Source organism: Rana temporaria, chromosome 3, assembly GCF_905171775.1.
Source record: "Rana temporaria chromosome 3, aRanTem1.1, whole genome shotgun sequence".
In the NCBI taxonomy this organism is placed as follows: Eukaryota; Metazoa; Chordata; class Amphibia; order Anura; family Ranidae; genus Rana; species Rana temporaria.
This window is the reverse complement of record NC_053491.1, coordinates 398,015,562-398,037,051: the sequence shown is the minus strand read 5'-3', so window position 1 is coordinate 398,037,051 and position 21,490 is coordinate 398,015,562. Positions and strand designations below refer to the sequence as shown.

Below are 21,490 nucleotides of genomic sequence, written 5' to 3'. Positions count from 1 at the left end.
GTATTACAGATCAGTCTGTCTATCTAGTTGATTTTATAACGGTAATGCGCCGCTAACATTGCTGTTTGAGTTCATTTAGGCATATGTTTTTGCACAGAAGTCTTAACCACTTCAGCCTTAGAAGATTTTAAGTACTTCCTGACTAGGCCATTTTTTGAGATACGGCACTGCGCCGCTTTAACGGACAATTCCGTGGTCGTGTGACGCTGTATCCAAATAAAATGTCCTTTCTTTTCCCCCACAAATAGAGCTTTATTTTGGTGGTATTTGAGCACCTCCTGTTTTTTTTTTTTTTTTTTTGCGCTAGAAAAACCGACCATTTTGGGAAAAAAAACAATATTTTTTACTTTCTGCTATAATACATAGCCAAACATAATGAAAAATACAAATTTCTTCATCAATCTAGGTCTATATGTATTCGCATACATGCGTAAATTGGTTTGCGCAAAAGTTAGTGTCTACAAACTACGGGATAGGTTTATGGACTTTTTATTTTTAATGGTAGAAATCTGTGATTTTTAGCGGGACTGCAACATTGCAGTGGACAAATCTGACCCCAAGTGTGACTTTTTGGGGACCAGTGACACCAATGCAGTGATCGGTGCAAAAAAATGCACTGATCAATGTAAAAAATGTCACGGGAAAGGGGTCAATAACACCAGGGGCGATCAAGGGGTTAAATGTGTTCCCTGGGGGAGTGCTTTCTAATGGGGTGGGGGGAGTGGATGCACTGGAGGAAAAGAGATATCGTGATTCAGCTTTTGACAGATACATTTACATCAACTAACACTGATTTTTTTATTTTTATGGGGCGTTTTAGTAGGCTTGAATATATGAACTTGGCCAACAATATACGTATATTTTGTGATGCTGAATTCAGTGCGTCTTGCAGTTGGAAGAAAGCAGGGCAACATTTATTCAGCCGCTTTGTGAGCAAACTGGACTCGTGCTGGTGACCAGGCGGGCCAGGTCAAAGGAGAGCGAGGGTGCACAGTAACATTGGAAAATACTGGCTGAGATCAGTACTTGCCCAGTCTTGACTCAGATCTCTCGATCTCTGTCTCTCGATCTCTCGTTCTCGTTCTCTCTCTCGATCTCTCTCTCTCGATCTCTCTCTCCTCGATCTCTCTCTCTCTCGATCAGCGGTGTGCTTTGCTTACATTGGCACACCGCTGCTCCGTGTCTCTTCTAAACGTTTGGCAGCTCGCGTTGACCGCTGAAGGGTTCTCGCCATGTCTAATCCTAGCAGGAGCGTGGGGCATACTAGAAGCGGTTAAAGAGTCACCAAATTGTAGATTTTTTGTGTTCACGTGGATTGCATTTAATGATTTATTAAGGGTACTTTTTTGTCGCATTTTTAAATCGCATTCAGTAGATTTTAGAGCTATGTCACGAGATAACATAAGGATTTATTTTTTGTAAGCCCTTATTGAAGATAAATTACTCCACCTTTTTTTATGTAATTTTATAAATATACACACATAATTCGAGATTTTCCTAGCTTGTGACGGAAAATATTAATTATATGAAGACAGGAGGCGAGTATCTTATGCATTATCTTCCTTTATTAATGCTCACAGCAGAATGTATTTCTACAAAAAAACTTCAATGTAAAACTTTTCAAAACAACTACCACCCCCAGCAGTCCATACAGTCTCTAACCACGCCCCTACGGGGACCTCCATAAAAGGGGACTGCCTGAGGTGGTTCTTCCTCTTTCTTTATGCGATGATGTCTAGAGGAAAAAACAGTACCAACGTAGGACAGAGGTGTAACTTCGGAGTCCAGACCAGCCGGTTGACGTCCAACAGCTTCCAGGGGACAGCTAACCACTGACCGTGACCCAACGGGGTTCCAGGAACGACCGATCCCAACAGGGGATCTCAAAGTAGAATCTGTGCATCAGCACGAAGACGGGAGTCCCTCATCCTCCAAACTGAAGAGTCCGTCGAGAGGACGTACGCGGAGTATCAGTAACCGGATACGGTCAACGGCATCCCGACTCCGGATCTGGAGCGCAGTAGGAATCTCCATCTTTGGTCCGCAATGAACTAAAAACCCATGGATCGAAACGGAACAGCAATCTCAACTCCCGGGGCGTATAGGCCTCCGACTTGCAGGATGCGTGGTTTAACAGCCTAGAACGAGAGAGAAACAACACCGTGATAGGGTTGGGTCGGGAGGGAAGATACTCGCCTCCTGTCTTCATATAATTAATATTTTCCGTCACAAGCTAGGAAAATCTCGAATTATATATCAGACAGGAGGCTCATATCTTATGCAAGTTCAAAGCTATGACAATGTATATATAAATGATAGCAATCGGAACAACTACAAACTGATACAGATATGTGTTCCTCCGGTCTGAAGCAGAATTGGCGGAAAGTGATCGGGACGACCAGTCCGCCGCTAGCCGTAAGTCTTAGAGGGAGCCGTTCGAGGTGACGACCTTAGTGATGGGCACCTAATGGGGCTATGTCGAACCTTGCTCTAACCATGACCGACCGTGCCCCTCTGGCTAGCGTAGCCGCGAAATCCTGAGGATTAAGGTATGAGATAAGGAATTTGGAGAATTTGCGTGGATCGCAGCGGGACCGCCAAGGGCACGTAAGCCTGTATAGATCGGAGCACGCCTGGTTGTGGATGCGCAGGGAAGAACGGGTAGAAAGCCGATGGGAGACCCGTCGCTGGCCTACACATGATGGAAAAACCTGACTCAGTGAAATGAGACCCGACGCCTGGCTATGTCCAACGTCGTGAAGCCCGACCCACGTATGGCGGAGTGAAGTGCGTTGAAACTTAACGCCTGTCAAAGTCGGTACACCCATGGATGTTCCCCCACCGGTAGTAAGACTACAAGGGAGCGTTAGGCTAGAGTCGCAGAGCGATGGATGTTAAGGGAGCCATAGGACCTCCCGGATTCCAAAGAGTCCGTCAGATAGATGGTCACTACAGGCAACGCCTGAACAGGCCAACCTGTCCTTGATCACACCAACTAGAATCCCCAGGTAGATCGAGATGTCGATCTGGCCCCGGGGCCCAGGCCCAAGCAAGGAAACCCCAGCTGAACTTTTAAAATCGCTGTTCGCGACCGGCACCCCGAAGTCACCCAAGTGGGGCGAGGTAGGATGAGCGCCGTGAGTAGAGGGTGCAGATCCCCGTACGGACTGGCAAGGAGATGAGGGGAGCGAGTAAACAACCCGGGGAGATCCACCGACCTCCCCAGAAGGAAGGGAAGCCTTGGTCACTTCGGCCACCGCAGAGTGAACCGCACGACTGATGTTCTCATGTTTGTAAAGTGAAGGAGGACCCTGAGGGTCAACGAGAACGGGGGAACGCGTAATGTGTCCCCTGTGGCCGGGTTTCGGCGGAGGGCGTCCACAGAGTGTGCCTCCGGATCCGGCCTCTGGTTGTAAAGGCGCAGGAGAGACGAAAGACGAATAGTCCATAATTTTCAGCAAGGATCCCATAGGTGAGCGAGGGCCAGGAGCATTGACCGGCGAAGGCGCCATCGCCGGAATCGATTGGGTAACGAGAATTCCAATCCGCCATCATATTGGAAGTGCCTAAGGCATATTCCGCAACCGGAACTATGTTGTGCTCCAGGTATAGTGCCAGAAGTCTTTGAAAGATCTGCTAGGATACTGGATCTGGGACCCCCCAAGCGATTGACGTACCGGCCGCGGTTACGTTGTCCATGCGCAGGGACACACAGTATTTGGACTCGTGTGGCAGCAGCTTCCTGACGGCAAGAAGGTCGCCAGGAGTTCTACGTGCTGACATGCCGCAGAGACTCCGCTGCGGGCCAAGTCCCTCTAGCGGACGAGGGACCGTACCGAGCACCCCGCCGAGGCGGCTGGCATCCGACTCTATGACGAAGTCCGTCATGGAATTGAAGATGGTCTTGCCGTCCGATCGCCGGTCTGACGCAACCACCACCGTAGGTCCAGAATGGCTTCTGTGTCCAAAGCGATTACGTCTGCACAGTGAAGCCCCTAGCGAAGACGCAGGGCCCTGAGTTTCTGGAGGGCCCGGAAGAATGGTCTGGATTTACGCCGATAACAGGCCGACTAGGCGAGCCAATCCGCGTACGGAGACCCGTAGTTTGCCCAGTAAGATACTGACCTCTTGCAGATGGCGGTCAATTGGTCATGGGTAGCCGAAGGACCGCTCGGCTGGTGTCCACCAAGAACCCGAAAAACTCTATTTCCAGCGATGGGGAGAGGCTAGATCCCCGTGATCTATGGGGAGTTGTCCGGGAGGCGTGTTCGCTCGCCGGGCGAGGAGGACGAGCTGTTGAGAGTAGGTCGTCCAGTAGATAACCAACCTCACCCTTCTGAACCGCAGAGGTGAAATTTATCGCAGGGCGATAACCGCCACCCTTACCTGGCCAGGAAGATGTTACTGAGGAAGCCCGGAGCCCTACCGACTTGTAATATCTTTATCAGCATGATCCCGAGTAGCATGCCCTCGGTGGTATGACCGGGGTCTGATTCGGCTAGGTGGAACCGCTGGGGATCAAGTCCCATTGAGATTGAGTGGCGGTGTCTTGTCGGACACGTAATGTTCGTGCATCCCAGGAGGCAGCTGCCCCTTGGGCCTAGCTCCTGAGTTGGACTGGGTCGAACGGTTGTTCAGCGGCAGTAGCCCGTTCGGTAAGGCGTAGGCTGTGGTGATAGGACCAAAAAAGGTCTAAGACCCTGGCCTGAATGGTCCGAAAGGACCTCTCTATGCTCTTCGTGGGATACTTGTGTTTGGCGAGATATCTCCAGAGTATGGGGTCCACCCCGGGAGTGTGCACGACCTTATCTGGCAATGGAAGGGGGTAGTATGCCCTCAATTTGTTTCGGTGGGGTTTACCGACCGATGTCCGGGTCCAGTATTGATATATCGGGCCACCTCGGGTAGAGGTGCCCAGTCACCGGAGTGAGGATGGCAATCGCCCCCGGATCGACATGGCTCTCCACGAGAGTCCAATAATGTTCCACCCTGGTACACAGGGTTGGCGTCGTCATGAAGCGCCATGTGCCCACTGCTCAAATAGTCATCATTATCCTCATCATTTTCATCCTCAGACTCAAAGGTGTTAGCCGCTTTGGACGACTCTGGAAGAGTCAACGAATGGGTCTGGCTAGTCCGTCTAGCGGATTGCTGCCTCTGTTTGTGCATCTCTCCGAGGCTCAGGGTCGATCGGAGTCTGGGAGAGCAGTGGGTTGGCAGTCCTGGTGGGGTACTGCCTGGGGCATGTTATGTACTTCCCCTGCCGGGGAGTCGGGGGCCACAGAAATGTGGCGGTGTTTTGGAGACACCTAGTCCCTCTTAGGGGCGGTAAACCGTTGCCGGATGGTCCGGACGTGGGAGGTGCAGGCGGGTTGGGATAACCGACGCCAGGGCAGCCCGGACGGATCTACCGATCAGATATTTAGAAAACTGTGATAAAATCATCTATTGGTATAATTTATTTATTTATTTGTATAATTTATACATTTCTGTGTATATTAACGTATTTATTTATTTAATTGTTCAGAAGAGTACATGCCAGGGGAAAAAATTCCCAGAGACATAACTGATGATTAGTATAATATATTCATTTAATAATATTTCATTTATTTATTTATATAATATGATCTATATTTCTAAAATATACATCATATATTTGTCATATAATCATAAAAACACTTATTCACCAATATAATGTATTAATATTCATTTATTAAATGTATTCATTTTTTATGGTTTGTGACAGTACAGTGAGGGGAGAGGTTCCCCACCACAATGAGCAAAGCATGAGGACCCGCGTCCTAGGTCTTGCATCGCACGCCGCACACTGGCGTAGCGATACAGGGGGGGAGCGAGGTCCTGGCTTGTATAAATTCTGTAATTTATTTGTTATTATATACATTTATGTTATTTAATTATTTATTTAGACTCTTTAAATTATTTATTTATTTATTTAAATTCAGATGAATTTATTAAGTTTATTCATTCATTGAAGACAATGAGAATATATATGTATATAAATATATTTATTTATATATTTAAATATAGATTATCTAGCTATTTATTCAAATTATTTTATTTACTGACAGTATTAAAAAAGATCTTCTTCAATTAGGTCGCACGCTGGCAAGCAGCCCCCCTGGGGATTCGAACCTACGAGCCTATGGGGAACAGCCTTGCCAAGCCTGCGTGCTAGCCACTATGCTAGGAGCACTGCTCACTGTAGATGAGAAGGATTGCAGCTCCTGCCTCCAGCACCGCTGGGTTAGCTTGCGGTGGAGGAGAGCCTGCAAGGAGACTGACAGGGGTTCAACTCCAGAGGCGAAGTCTCGCGAGACTACGGCCTCTGGAGTCCCTATTGAGCCGAGGGTTTGAGGGACAGAGCGGTCGATGAGGTCCGCTCTCTCCCGACCCGCTCAGAGATTGGGGGGGGGGAGGGACGCCGAGGTGTTTCCCGGAGGCACCGAAGGAGAAGGGGAGTGGCTGCGACTGAGGCCCCGCCCCCCGACAGAGCGCGCGAAGGCGAGCGTGGGGAAGAAGGAGGGGAGGGACAGTTGCCCAGAGATGGCGTCTGTTGAAGGAGCGAGGGGAAAAGCACGGACCCCTCATGGAGGAGCCGCAGCGCTCCGGCGCCAAGGAGGGGGAAGCCCAAGTCAGGATGACTGTAAAAGTAATAGTACAAACATGGATCGAATACAAGTACCTGACACCATTCGGTATCAGGGAAAAAACAGACAAAAAAGCGCAAAATCGGGGGATACCAGGGAGAACTCCCCATGTCCACAATCTTCCAAATAAAACAATCAGCATTTCCAGCAAAACACTACCTGACCCCGGGGCATCCGGTATCAGGGAGACAAGTATAAAATCACAAAATCGGGGAAATACAAGGGAAACCCCCAATATTCCACAGTATTTAAACATATCAATCAAAATTCCATAAAATTACCTGAGACCATATTCGGATCAGGGCTAATAAATACACAAATCAAGCTTAAAGTTAGATGAAATACTTATCTGTATGCTCTGCCATGAGCAGAAAGAAAGAGGAAGAACCACCTCAGGCAGTCCCCTTTTATGGAGGTCCCCGTAGGGGCGTGGTTAGAGACTGTATGGACTGCTGGGGGTGGTAGTTGTTTTGAAAAGTTTTACATTGAAGTTTTTTTGTAGAAATACATTCTGCTGTGAGCATTAATAAAGGAAGATAATGCATAAGATATGAGCCTCCTGTCTGATATATAATCGCAGTTGTGTTACATATATTGTTGATTTATTTTTAGTACAATATTCTTCACAGTGCTGCCACTACAACTATTTTAAGTTGATTAATCTCAGCAGTGCAAAGGTTTCATTTAATTAGGTTCTAGGCGCGGTTCCATCTCCCCTTTGTTGCACTTCTGAATATATTCACTTTTGATTAACTATGATCTGTCAGGATTCCGAAGATTCTTATATTGTCTTGGCCATATAGTATACTGTTTTCATCATATTGTATGTATAATTCAAAGAATCCTTATGCCTATTCTGACCTAGCTATAGTTAGGAGTTATTTTCCATTGAATGTAAAGTTGGATCTTACTCTTCAAAGTACACCTCCCTTTTTATTTTCAACTCTTTTTTTTTTTTTTTTTTTTTTTAATATCGCTTTTATCTTTTGGTAGTGTTGCTTTGTATAATGTTAATTCTCTTACAGTTGGCATTAGTTGTGCTGCATACGTTTTTTTCTTTTTGTTCTGCATAATTTTTATTAGTTTTTTTACACTTTTCAAATGTACAAGATTTTATTTTTTGCCCACTCAGTAGTTCTAATGTATCCGGTGTGATATATGTATCTCTGTAATCTGGCTCATCACTATCTCTGCAAGTTATAACTATCATTTGGTATAATGAATGTTATTTTCTGCAGTGAAACCTGAACTGTCATGTGGCTGAAAAAGAGAACTAGTTTAACTATACACTGTTTTCACTTTGTGAATTTAGATTAAAGTTGTTGTTACCATGCATGTATGTCGCTGGCAGCCCCTCTAGTATAACTAGGCAGAACACACTGCATAAGTGTTTTTATTAAAACAAAGCTTCTAAATACCTCTGTACAGCTATCTTCAGGCTGGTCACATGACTCAGCCAGTATCCTACAATGATCCAGGGCTTCTGCGGGAGTTGCTGAGATCTCCCACTGACGTCAGCTGGGGAGGTCACGTAGCCACTCAGCCCCTCCTGCAATGGCCCTGGAGACCAGCCGCGAGTCATGTGACCTGCCTGAAGATGGTTGTACAGCGGTTTTTAGAAGCTTTGTTTTAATAAAACACTAACGCAGTGTGTTATGCCTAGTTATACTATTGGGGCTGGCATTGATCATTCTATTTTTTTTTTAATAGTGGCAGGGGTGGGGGGAGGGCAGAGACTGACACAGCTGACAGGCAGGAAAGGAGGGGGGTGAGGGGGACTGAGGAGAGCTGCAGATGACTGAGCCACGCAAACTGACCACGGTGGTCATGGCTCAGCAGCCATCACTATCGTGGTCAGTGCAGAGAGGGGGACAAGGATCAGCCAGGTTTTTTTTACAGTTTAGAAAGGGGGAAATTAGACTGCACACGTACTGTGCTGTTAAATCTGCTATAAGGACATTGTTTTCTTCTTCCTTTCTTCCTTCTTGAAATCTATGAAATCCTCCAAAGATCACATATTAAAACTTACAGGACCTGGGAGACAACTTGATGTCATATATGTATAAAACATACTTTAGTCATTTTACAAAATATAAATACAACAGATACACTACCACCTTAAAATTTGGTTAAAATGTATTTATTTCAGGTACTTGTATAGCGCCGTCAATTTACGCAGCACTTTACATATACATTGTACAGAATTTACCAATTTAATGTATAAAAAGTCTGCGAAGCTGCACAAAAAAGCACCCGCCAAGAAAAAAAATGTCTTCAATAGCTAGATTAGGATTAGTATCTTCTCAAAGGGACATAATATAATCGATATCCTTACAAAGTACCCAGAAATAAAGCATACAGTAAAAAGTCACAAATTGGAATTCAACTTCAACCAGACCACATATCCTTAATAGTGCACATAAAAATCTGAGAAATAAGAAAAACCCAAACTTCAGCCTTAATGGGATCTCATATTACACAGGCATTGGGGTTGATTTACTAAAGGCAAATGGTCTGTGCACTGCAAGTGCAGTTGCACTTGATCTGAGGGAAAGCTCTAAAATTGGGTAAAGCAGTTTCTTTTATTTTCCTTGCATGTTCCCCTCAAATCTAGGGCAACTGTACTTAGAGTGCACAGACTACTTGACTTTAGTAAATCAACCCCTATGTGTTTAACACCTTCCCACCCAACCCCACCCTGTCCCAGGAAACTGGGGGTCTCCTGGTAGTGCAGGGGGGGCTTTATAATAAGAGGGCTGTGTGATGTGCAGGGAAAGGGGGCTGTGGGAAAAAAAAATCCTGAAACTCCCCTCTTAACGTAAGGCTGCGTAGTACTATATGCCCATAAATATAGTATTTGTTGCGTCAGAGTTAAGGAAGGGGTTAAATACCACCAACAGGAAGCTCTAGTTGTGTGAACAAAATACAAAAACGTTAGTCTGAGTACATTGTTGCATGACCGTGCAACTGTCCTTGAAAGTGCGACAGCACTAAAAGCTGAAAATTTGTCCTGGGCAGGAAGAGGGTAAAAGTTCCCGGTATTGAAATGGTTAATATGAGTCAACCGTGCTGGAAGACTCCACAGAAAGTCATTCCAGTTTCCATATGCTTAAATATACTGCAACATGAATCCACCATGTATATGGATGAATATAATATTGTGAGTTAAAGCCTTCCCTACAAGCAGCCATAGACCTCTATCAAGGGTCACTGCAAAAGCCAAGCCACACACCATATAGTACAAACTGTAGTTGCGTATCAAAGATAACATCAGTTAAAAGGCGATGAGGAAAATATTTAGCCATCCACTTCAGGCATGGTTGATCTGCACCATCCCATGAGTCAATGTATTCATATAGTGTCCTTGTGGTCTGGTCCATTAAGAGGAAATTTGGAGGGCTTCCCAGAATACTGGTCATAAAGGGGGGGGGGGGGTAGGTGGAAAAAAAGCTGACTGGTTTCACCAGTCACGCTGGCTGCATCAAAGGTATATGGTGTACTTATAAAAATGTGCTGAAAATGGCCGCCGTTGGCGTAAAAACAGGGTGATGTCACAATGCATATAACTTGACGTCACTACGCATGCGCAGAGGGCGGCCATGATATACAATCAAGTACGGTGATTCACATATATCCTGGGCAATAAAATAAACTTTTATACTAAACAAAATCAAAGATGCCCTTTTTATATTGCTTATTACATAGATTGAAAGCTTTTTTACAACTTTAACTGTGCCGAGTTGACCCACAATAAACTTGGTACTCTATTCAATGGATATAGCGGGTACGGGAGAAAACTACAACCACCAATTCCTTATGTAAGCAGCAGTATAACCTAAGCCCCGTACACACGGTCTGACTTGTTGACAACAAACTTCAAAATGAGCAAGTTTAAAAAAAAAAATCCTACCGTGTGTATGCTCCATTGGACAAACTTTTCCGGATTTCATCGGACAAAAGTTCGCTCTGCAAACGGACAAACTTTTCAGCAACCAAAGTCCTATCGTGTGTACAGAAATCCATTGGACTTTTGTCTGAAGTACAAATACACATGCCCAGAATCAATGTTAAAATCAACCAACAGTAGCAGAAGTTGACCAAAGGGTGTGCCCGGCCAACTCCCTTTTGGACAAAAATCCACAGAAACGTTTTTTGAAGTCCGATCGTGTGTACGAGGCTTTAGTAGTTAAAGAATCCAGTGAATTTAAAGGAGAGAATTTTATGGTTCGTACCAAAAGTAATTTTCCTATCCTGACAAGCTGCGTATTTATTGAAATCAAGTTTTGAAATGCATGTGCTCAGTTCTTTGAGCTATTACATCAGTTGCTTCTGTCAATCTGGTTATTGTGATGCAGATGAGCTATTCCTTACATATCCAGTGCAGGATATTTGCTGTCTCTCTAAATTGGAAAGCCTGAAGTGCAAAACGGAAATATCTATACTAAAACATATGTCTCAAAGCCACTAATCAAATTTACCTAGCAAATGCAACATGATTGAAAATACTATAAGAGAGTGAGGTAACACAGCATGGGTATCGCAATGCACCCGGGAGTGCGCCTGTGAGCTGTCGGATTTTGGTTATAGAAAATGGCATGGCCTATAATCTGGAAGCTTCCAGTTCTGTGTTCTATTTTATATATGCTTTGGTCACCAGTGATTAGATCGCTTCCATTCTGCCCTACTGTTGTGAAAATGAAGCCAAATGAATGTGCCATGGATTTTGCATACTGTAAACCTATTGTTGTTTAGTCTAATTAAAAAAATAAATAAAAAAAAAGATTTTTTTTTTTCACCAGCAGAGACACAAGTTACTATAAGGGAATTTTATACCTGCAGCCTCGGAAATATATTACAAATTGGCAGGATATTTTACCCACCAGTGCCCACACAGGACTGAAATTCATTTTGGTGTGTTTTCGTTTTTAAAAGGTATGGGAATCGCCAAAAAAATAACTAAATCCATACTTGCCTAATTGGCTGCAGCACCGATCCCAGCTGCAGCTGTCCCCTGCCGGCTCTGAGACAAAGAACTGAGCATGCTGATTGCTCGGCTCTCTGACCTCAGCCTGCAGATTGACAATCTCTTTTCTGGCCCCTCCAGGGCTCACTGGAGCTCTGATCTGTGGTGAGGTCAGGAGAGGCTGGACAGGCTCTGTGATGTCAGCAGCGGGAGCCAGGCATGCTGGAGGGGACTCAAGAAGAGGACTGCTCTGTGCATAACAATTGTACAGAGCAGGAAGGCATAATGTGTTTTTTTTTTTTTTTTTTTTTTTTTAAATCCCTTTACAATCACTTTAAATATAACAGTTGCTACTGCAATCTACAAATTCTTATTGGAGCATCACAAGTTGGGTCACTGAATGTGCTGATGGGGAAATTAAAGCTGAGTTCAACCCAAAGTTCTGTTCATTGTACTCTACCCCCCCCCCCATTTGGCATCTTTTCAGGGGGGGGGGGGGGGTAGGATACCTGTCTTTCACATGTATCTTGTTCCCACTTCCACGAGCCTCAGCCGCAGATATTGACGTCGCCGCCCAGGCTCCCTCCTCCTTCCCCAGCTGCCGGTCCAGTAGGAGAGAGGAGCAGAACCTCACTGCGCAGTAGGGTTTCTGGCATGAAGCCGTAAGGCAAGACTGCCGGGTTCCCTTACCCGCAATGGCGGTGGCAGTACCTGACAGCTGATGGAAACATCAGCTGCGGTGCCGACATCGCTGGACTCCAGGACAGGCAAGTGTCGGTTTATTAAGTCAGCAGCTGCAGTATGTGTAGCTGCTGGCTTTTAATTTTTGCAGCGGTGGGTGGACCTCCGCTCTTAAGTGATTTTCTTTTAAAAAACAAAATGGCTTGGTGTATGCCTTTGAGGGACATAATGCCCGCTGTTTTTGGTGTCTGAAAAGATATTGATGGGTGAGAATTTACTATTTCCATGTACAGGTTGTTGTGTATTGTCTTCTCGTGTGAAGATTCTGTACACTAAAATTCTAATTTTTATTCTGTGAACAAATCTATGTATTAAAGTTTTAAAAGCCCCAAAAGCCTGCTTGTTCTGTGGTCACTTTCCAAACACTAGCCACTGCTTATTGTGGAAACTGATCCAACACTGGATGAACACATACTGGTAATAGTTCTAACAAGTGCTGGGGATGTGTTTCTTGCATACTGTAATATTTCAATTGCCCTAAGTTTTTTCCTAAGAATAATGCCGCGTACACACGGTCGTTTTTCGGCATGAAAAAAAATGTCATTTTTCAGCATGTCCAAAAAACGACGTTTTTCCAACTTCATCATTAAAAACGATGTTGCCCACACACCATCGTTTTAGAAAAAGGATGAACTAAGCGTGGTGACGTACAACACGTACGATGGAACTCTAAAGGGGAAGTTCTTTTCGCCTTTGGGCTGCTTTTAGCTGATTCCTTGTTAGTAAAAGACGATTCGCGCTTTTTTGTCTGTTACAGCGTGATGAATGTGCTTACTCCATTATGAACGGTAGTTTTACCAGAACGAGCGCTCCCGTCTCATAACTTGCTTCTGGGCATGCACAGGTTTAAAACTTTGTTTTTGCCCACACACGATCATTTTTTACAACACGAAAAACGACATTTTCAGAACCCGAAAAACGATGTGAAGCCCACACACCATCATTTTAAATGACGTTTTTTTTTTCATGCCGAAAAACTACCGTGTGTACGCGGCATTAGATTTCTGCTGTGCAATGGGGTAAAGGAATGTTTGAAATTATGGTGCTGGATTGTGACAAAGCCATGGTTACAAGTAGTATCTCAGAGCACTCTGTATATTTTCTCTTGTTTGCATAAAGTATTGACGTATTGGTCCCTTTTTTTTCTTAGTGGATGTTTCTGCAAATAGTGCCTTCCTGGAATGGATCCCTCAAACAGTTGCTGCCTGAAGCAGATGCATGGTTCGCCAAGCGCAGGAAAGGTTGGTGTCTACTTTTATCTTGGGGGGGGGGGGGGTGTTGAAGAGAATCTTCATATCCCATAGTTGACACTCTGCCCTATAAGATGCGGAGAAGTAGCCATACCTGTAAATCTTTTTTCCATTTGGAGGAAAGGCGATTAAGATCTCTTATGTTTTGTGTAAATCCTGCACTGCATTAGCTCTTCTCTCAATTTGGCTGATTTACAGGAGTAATGTTTGTGTTTTGATGTGACCATTTACTTTGTTGAGAGAGGTCAAAGATTAACCACTTGAATACAGGGCATTTTCACCCCCTTCCTGCCCAGGCCAATTTTCAGTTTTCAGCGCTGTAACATTTTGAATGACAATTGCGGTCATGCAACACTGTACCTATATGAAATTTTGATAATTTTTTCCCCCCCCACAAATAGAGCTTTCTTTTGTTGGTATTTGATCACCTCTGTGGTTTTATAAATATCCCATTAAAAAAACAGGTTTTCCTCAGTTTAGGCCGATATGTTTTCTTCTACATATTTTTGGTAAAAAAAAAATCGCAAGAAGCGTATATTGATTGGTTTGCGCAAAAGTTATAGCGCCTACAAAATAGGGGATGGATTTATGGCATTTTTTTTTTTAGGGCTGTTGCTGATTAAAATTTTCATGGTTGATTTATCGTATTTCTTTTTTTTTTTTTCGATTAATCGACTAATTTAGATTAATTATAACGAACATACATTTTTCGGATCCCCACCATATATAGTCCCCACTGTAATATCCACAGACATCCCACTGTATAGGAAGATTAGTGCTTGCTTAGTCTTACCAGAAAAGCTGGCCAAACACGAGCAGTTGAGGCCGGGTGATGATGTCAGAGCGCCGCTCTAGGCTCACCTAGGCCGCCACCGGATGGACCAAGATGGCCACCGCTCCGGGAGCTAGGCTGAGGCCGCGGTTTTTCCTATGGCTGAGGCAGCAACGGAGCTCCGGATCACGTGGTGTACCGACCTGCATATGGTGACCTGTTTGGATCACCGATCATTTACGATCCGTTGCACCACTAGTACCGATCAAAAGAACTTTGATCGATCAAAAAAATTTACGATTAATCAAGGAACTAATCTTTAATCTCCACATCCCTTTTTTTTTTTTTTTTTTTTACTAGTAATGTTTGCGATCTTTAATTTATTGTGACTGTGATATTGCGGTGGACATATCGGGCACTTTTGACACTATTTTGGAACCATTCACATTTATACAGTGATCAGTGCTTTAAAAATGCACTGATTACTTTGTAAATGTCACTGGCAGGGAAGGGGTTAACACTAGGGGGTGATCAAGGGGTTAACTGTGTTACCTGGGAGTGATTATAACTGTAGGGGGAAGAGACCAATCAGTGTTCTTCTGTACTGGGAACACATCGCGGCCACTCTGCTCCTGAGTGACGCGGCAGCGGCCCAACCCCCCCCCCCCCCCCCCCCAGAGGCCGGGGACATAATGACGGCCGCCTGGAGGGACAGAGTGTTCCTGCAGCCATCCTATGTCTATAGCTGGATAGGGAAGTGGTTTTTGAGTAAATGTGAAGATTATCTACCCGACATCGTGTGTGGTGTTTTTAAAAAAAATAATATATATATATTTTTTAAACTAAAGCTGGCTGCACCACTTCTCTCAACAAAAGTCCACTTAAAAATCAAAGGTGCCACGTGGAAAATTGCTGGCTGATCCTTTACTGCTTTTGTTCAAATGCAATCACTGTTCAGGGATTCAGACGTGCAGCGGCTATCTGAATACAATAGCCAGCAGAGACGATTCATCTATGCAGGCTGTTTAGCATGGATGTGGAATCAATTGATTTCTTATTCAGATTGCAGGGTTAAAGGATAGAAATCTAAATGTGCATTGCTAGCCAAAGACTTTTGTGGAGCAGGTGCTGAAAAACGTCACCAAGTGACAAACCTCTACCTACCGTTATCCAGTGTTGGTGTCTTCGACAAAATTAGCACCATTTAAACAAACTAAAATACGACTAAAATGGCATTAAAGTCAAGACTATGACTCAAACAAAATTTGACATCAAAGTTAACACTGCACTACCACATAAGAATTAATAGGGGGCATCTACTAAAGTACTAAAAGGGGGGGGGGGGAGTCTGTCTTCATTTTTTCTTAATTAATGTTGGTAATATATTCAGTAATATGTGCAATAGCCTAAATAATGTATTACAATTTAACTAAACAGAGTTAGGGCGCTGCGGTGGCTCAACGCGATTGGCACTGCGCTGACAAGCCATTCACCTCTGCAGCTAGGGGTTCGGATCCCGGTCTCGGCTGCATGTGAATTGAGTTTGGTGGTCTCAGCCCGGCTCCCGGTGGGTGTGCTATGCGAGGTAAGCCTGCGCTTAGTACGCCCACCCCCCTCCCACAAAAACCACCACACTTACACGCACTCGAAATTGGGTTAACATGCACGCACTTTGACCACGCGGTCTCTAAAAAGGGAGATGAAGGACTAACGGGGCTGGTTGAGCGGGCTAGATCCTCTCACTCCCTTATAGGGAGTCCCTCAGCCCCGTTGGGCTTCAAAGCGGAGCAGGTAGGGCGGGCAGTGTGGGAGGACCCCCTCACACACCCACCATTGCCACCCGGGGCATGGAGAAAGGTGGCAGATTGCCTCTGGGTAGGCTAAAATATGACTAAAACAAAAATAATTCACATGACTAAAATATAACTTAAATTGAAATGGCATTTTAGTCAAGACACTGACTAGAACTAAATTGAAATTTGACATCAGAATTAACGCTGCTATCATCACCTTCATCAGTGTCTGTGTTGTAATACAAAGATGTTCTCAGCTTCCCTCCTAGAAGTGCCATTGAGGCCCAGTTATCAGTGGGCTGAATATGTCCAACAAGCAGATTTCACATGGACCACATTAGGCCTAGTATAGGTCCTGGGATGCATTGGGGTCCAGAGAAAATATTTCTGTAAGACTATAGCCTAGATTGTTTGGCACAAAGCTATGATTAGTGGCTGTACCAGCAACACTGATATTGGTATCCTGCTGTGTTTTCTGCTTCTATGAAGGGACTTGGCAGCATCTGCGGCTAGTGATGTGCTTCTGATCCTTATGTCAGGAAGATGTAAAGCCATCACTGTAGTCCATGGCAGATAATGAGAGAGTCTCTGAGAGGCGTTTCTTACACTCGATGCAGAACTGTGTCGTTGCCACTAAAGATAGAAGTCCACTTTAGTTCTCCAGGGGTCCGAATTGATTGATCAGGTGTAACAAGATACATTTCCATTTTGCAAGACTTTTTTTTGTTCTGGCATTAGATCAGGAAATTTGGAATAGAGTTTAAAGAGTGTAAAGCCTCGTACACACGATGGGAGTTGTGTGATGACAGGCTGTTGGCAGAAAATGACAGTTTGTATGCTCCATCGGACAATTGTTGGATTTTCCACGGACAAATGTTGGATAGCATGCTTTAAAATTTTCCGCCAACAATTGTGTGTTGTCGGATTTTCCAAACGTGTGTACACAAGTCCGTCTGACAAAAGTCCAAAGTACGAACACGCATGCTCGGAATCTATGCTCACCAAACACGACATTAGCAGAAGGTGCCCAAAGGGTGGTGCTAAAGAGCTGAAAATTGTGTGCCGTTTGTATGCAAGACAAATTCCTGGCCAACGCCCTTTGGACAAAAGTCCGACGGTTTGTATGCGGAAAATCCGATCGTGTGTTTGAGGCTTTACAGTGGAGGCACAAAAATAATCTCTGCTACCGTTCTATCATATATATTTTTTTTAGTTCCCCATGGAGACTCGTAGTAATGACTTTTCCAAAAACAGGGAGCATTGCACTGTTGCAATCCATCCTAGAGCGATCTACCCCGGCACTCCTAGACTGTGTGTGTTTGTTTTTTTCCCATTCGGAACAAGCTAAATATGATGCCACACATACTAAAAGTACATTTTAGAGATGGTTCTGTTTCTTGTGGATTAATGCTGGGCAAACCTATATTTTAGATAATTTCTTTCTTTCTACCAGCTTGCATTTCGTTTTATTACTGCACTTAGTCTGATTTTATGGTACACATGGGAGAGCAGCATTTCCTTTTGTAAGAACCTCTACTATTTCATTTTGTTCTAAATACTTTGTTCCAGAGTGCTGGTTTAATAGGATAATCAATACGTGGTCAGTACAAATGGATTGTACTACAGCCCAACTGAGGAGCATGCTACGTGTAAAGTTGTTTATTCTGTAGAGCTTGTTTAATAGATGTCAATTCAGTTCAAGTTCTTTTATAGAAAGTACATTTATTATTGGCAAACTGCTGAACTGTGCAAGCATTTTATGCTGTTTGCATGCTTGTATAATGAGTGATGTAAAATGACAAATCCAATCATATAGTATAAATGAAATATACACTCCTGGGTATTTCTACATACAGATGCGGTGTGCTTATTCAGATTGCAGGAACATTCCTCAGTAGAATGAATGGTATATTTCTGCAAAGCATATTGGCTCATTCATCAAAAGTGTCAAAAACACATAAAAAAAAACCCTGCAAGACAAAGGCATAATGAGCTAGTATGACTAGCATACTAGCTCATTATGAATTACTTACCTTAGATCGAAGCCCCCGCAGCTACCCTCGTTCCTCTCCTCCGCAATGATACCCGGATTGACTTTCGGGTATCGCCGCTCCGGCGCTGTGACTGTCTGGAGCGCCGATGATGTCACTCCCACGCATGCGCGCGGAATGGCACGATCCCCACGTATGCGTGAGTTTCCGGCACCTTTACATTCAAGACCCAGTGCGCCTGCGCCGTTGTCTACGGCGCACATGCGCCGTAGACAACGGTGCTTGATTTTTCTGCCATGTTGGTTAAGGAGATATTGCAAGCACCTACAGGTAAGACTTAATGTAGGCTTGCCTGTAGGTGCAAGTCGTATCGGAGGGTATACAACCGCTTTAATACAGTTGGCAGGATTGAAATCTCTGCTGCGAAGGGGCAGTTGGCGACTAAAAAGACTTTTGGAAATTTACATCCAAAAAGAGCAAATATCCTTGTTCAGAATCTTGACCGCTTAATTCCAGGCAGATAAAAGGCAAAAATTAACAAAGCTCTTTATTTGTTAATACAGCATGTTAATATATTTTTATTGCAAAGATTGCAAGTACCTGAATCAGACGTAGACGTAGTACTCTTGAAGTTGCTTGTCCCGCAGCCAAGACTAGGAGAGGAAGGCTTTAGTGTTCGTTTGCAAAACAAGAAGCATGCTTGATGGGAGGTGAGAGCAGAGTGCCAGAGAAATAGTTTTATCAAGTTTACTGTTCAGTCTCGGGCAGGAGGAGTGGTAAGGTCTGTAAGTGGTACTAACCTGCAGCAGAGAAACCCCAGGTCTCCTGCCCTGCTGTGCGGTAAAGTGTTTTAAAGCTCAGGACTGAATATATAGAATTACAAATCCTTTGGCGGAGAAAACGCCTTCCTAAGGCTACTTTCACACTGGGCCGCCGACCGTTACTGATAAAGCGTTAGCTGCCCGTTTTTGTGGCACTTTTTGGGATTGCTCGCTGGGCGCTTTTAACCCCCGCTAGTGGCAGAAGAAGCAGTTAAAAGAGCCCATGTTTCGGTGCTTCCAAAGCGCTGCCCGTTAATTTCAATGAGCAGGGCATTTTGGGAGAGCTCCCAAACCACCGCAAAGATGCTGCTTGCAGGACTTTTCCTAACATCCGGCAAGCGCCCCAACACCAGTGTGAAAAGACACACTGACATGAATGGGAGGCGGATTTCAGGCGTTATTTAGAGGCTATTTCTAAAGCTAAAACACCTGAAAACCGCCTCCGCTATTTGCAAATTAGTATAGAAATCGGAAAATCAGCCAGTATTTGAATAGGAAAACTTTTACCCTTTGGACGACCACTTCTGTAACACAAATGGAAGTCAAACACACACTTGAGTATTCCAGTCCTGCTGTTTTTTTGCTGTAGCTCACTTAATGCATATATAAATATAGCTGCATTAATGCAGTGCCATTACATCTACATAAGGAACAAAGTGCTTAACAGTTAAACCTTTTTTTCTATTTATCATAATTTTATTTTTATTTTTTTGTAGAGTTGGAGGAAAGTAACATTGTGTTCTTGGAAACTGAGCAGGGTTGCCAATTTGTGCCAGTCTTCAGGTATTTGAGAATGCAGTACATCATCAGTGACCTGGCATCAGCAAAAATTATTGAACGGGATGCTTTGATTCCTTCAGGTAAGAGTGAGAAGAAATGGTAATGTGCTGCTGAAGTGACAAAAGCTGACTGAGTAAAACAATAGATATGAGTCAGTTAGCAAGCATTATAAGGCGTGCCTGTCAATTAAAATTAAAGCCATACTGTCGTAAAATTATGAACTAGAAAAGTTAGGAAGTATTATACTTATCCGACCCACCACCTAGGTCAGGAGTCTTTTCTCTGTTGAAGGTCTAAGGTGACTGGAGTAATATGAGAGGAATACCTTGCTAAAGTTCTTGCAGAATGAATAACTGTACCTGTCAGGGGTCCACTTACTTTCACAGCCAAAACCTTGGGAGTGGGGGGAGATAGAGACCCAGTGTGGAGCTTTATTAGTTGACTCCTGATACATTGGTCCCGTTTAGATGGTGTACTTCCATTGTATTAGCCAAATGTAGAGCAGTAAAATAGCTTTGTCAAATGTTAAATGCTTTATATCCCCATGCATCTATTTAACCACTTCCCTACCGGGTCTATTCTGACACTTCTCTCCTAGGACACCCTAGGGAATAAAGTGGCAGTCATTGCAACTTTTTTTATCCCGCACAGTATTTGCACAATAATTTTTCAAAAGCTTTTTTTGGAAAAACTGTAAAGTTAGACAAATTTTTTTGTATAATGTGAAAGATGTTACGCCGAGTAAAAAGATGCCTAACTTGTCACGCTTTAAAACTATGGGTTACCAGTTTAGAGTTAGAGGCGGTCTAGTACTAGAATTGTAACACACGCTCTAACACACGCAGCGATATCTCACATGTGTGGTTTGAACGGCGTTTACAAATGTTGACGGGACTTGCGTGTGCGCTCCCTTCTGAGCGTGAGCTACTGGGGACAGGGGCGTTTTTAATTTTTTTATTTATTTTTACTTATTTTATTTTTTTACACTTCTTTTTTTTTTTTTTTTTTTTTTTTTTATTACTTTACATTCCTTGTAATAGGAATATATTGTGACTGGTCCTCTTTATGGAGAGATGCAGGGTCAATAAGACCCCACATCTCTCCTCCAGGCTGGAAAGCATGAGATCGGGAACAAAAATTCACCAATTTCATGCCGACAGCCACGATTGCAGCTTTGTTTACTTCCAACATCGCGCCCGGGCCTCCGGCAGTCATAGAGATGATGGTCACCCGTCATCTCTATTCTCATCCGACGCTGGCCGATTTGTTCTCCGGGCCCCCGATGGCATGGGAGAGCCCCGGAAGGCGGCGGGGGGGACGACAACTGAAAGTCTAGGACGTCATATGACATCCAGCGGTAGGGAAGTGGTTAAAGGATCAAAGAACCTATAAAACCAGTTTATCAGGGAGGCAGTTGCCCCATGTTTGGGGAACACTGGCACCTTGTTCCAGACCTGTCGGCATCCAGTATAGAAGGCCTGGTAGTATGCTTATTTTACTAGAAAATTAACAGTCTTGCCTAATTTTAAAAATACAATGCCAAGAAAAAGTATGTGAACCCATTTGGCATTCCCTGGTTTTCTGCATTTTCCATGAAATCTGATTTGATCCTACTTGGTCACAACAATGGACAAACACAATGTGCTTAAGCTGATAACGCACAAACCATTCTAATTTCTCTTGTCTTTACTGAACACACTTATTAAACATT

The 21,490-nt window shown here is 44.0% G+C and overlaps 1 protein-coding gene across 4 annotated transcripts in view; it reads left to right on the top strand.

The window, feature by feature from the left end:
• The window catches only part of GMCL1 (germ cell-less 1, spermatogenesis associated), a 141,754-nt gene that overhangs the window by 74,229 nt on the left and 46,035 nt on the right, over positions 1 to 21,490 (top strand). For all 4 annotated transcript variants that reach the window (XM_040345877.1, XM_040345878.1, XM_040345879.1 and 1 more), the window contains 2 exons: positions 13,523 to 13,613; positions 19,716 to 19,859. In XM_040345877.1, coding sequence (XP_040201811.1) covers positions 13,523 to 13,613; positions 19,716 to 19,859 — 235 coding nt within the window. The remainder of the gene's footprint in view (positions 1 to 13,522; positions 13,614 to 19,715; positions 19,860 to 21,490) is intronic.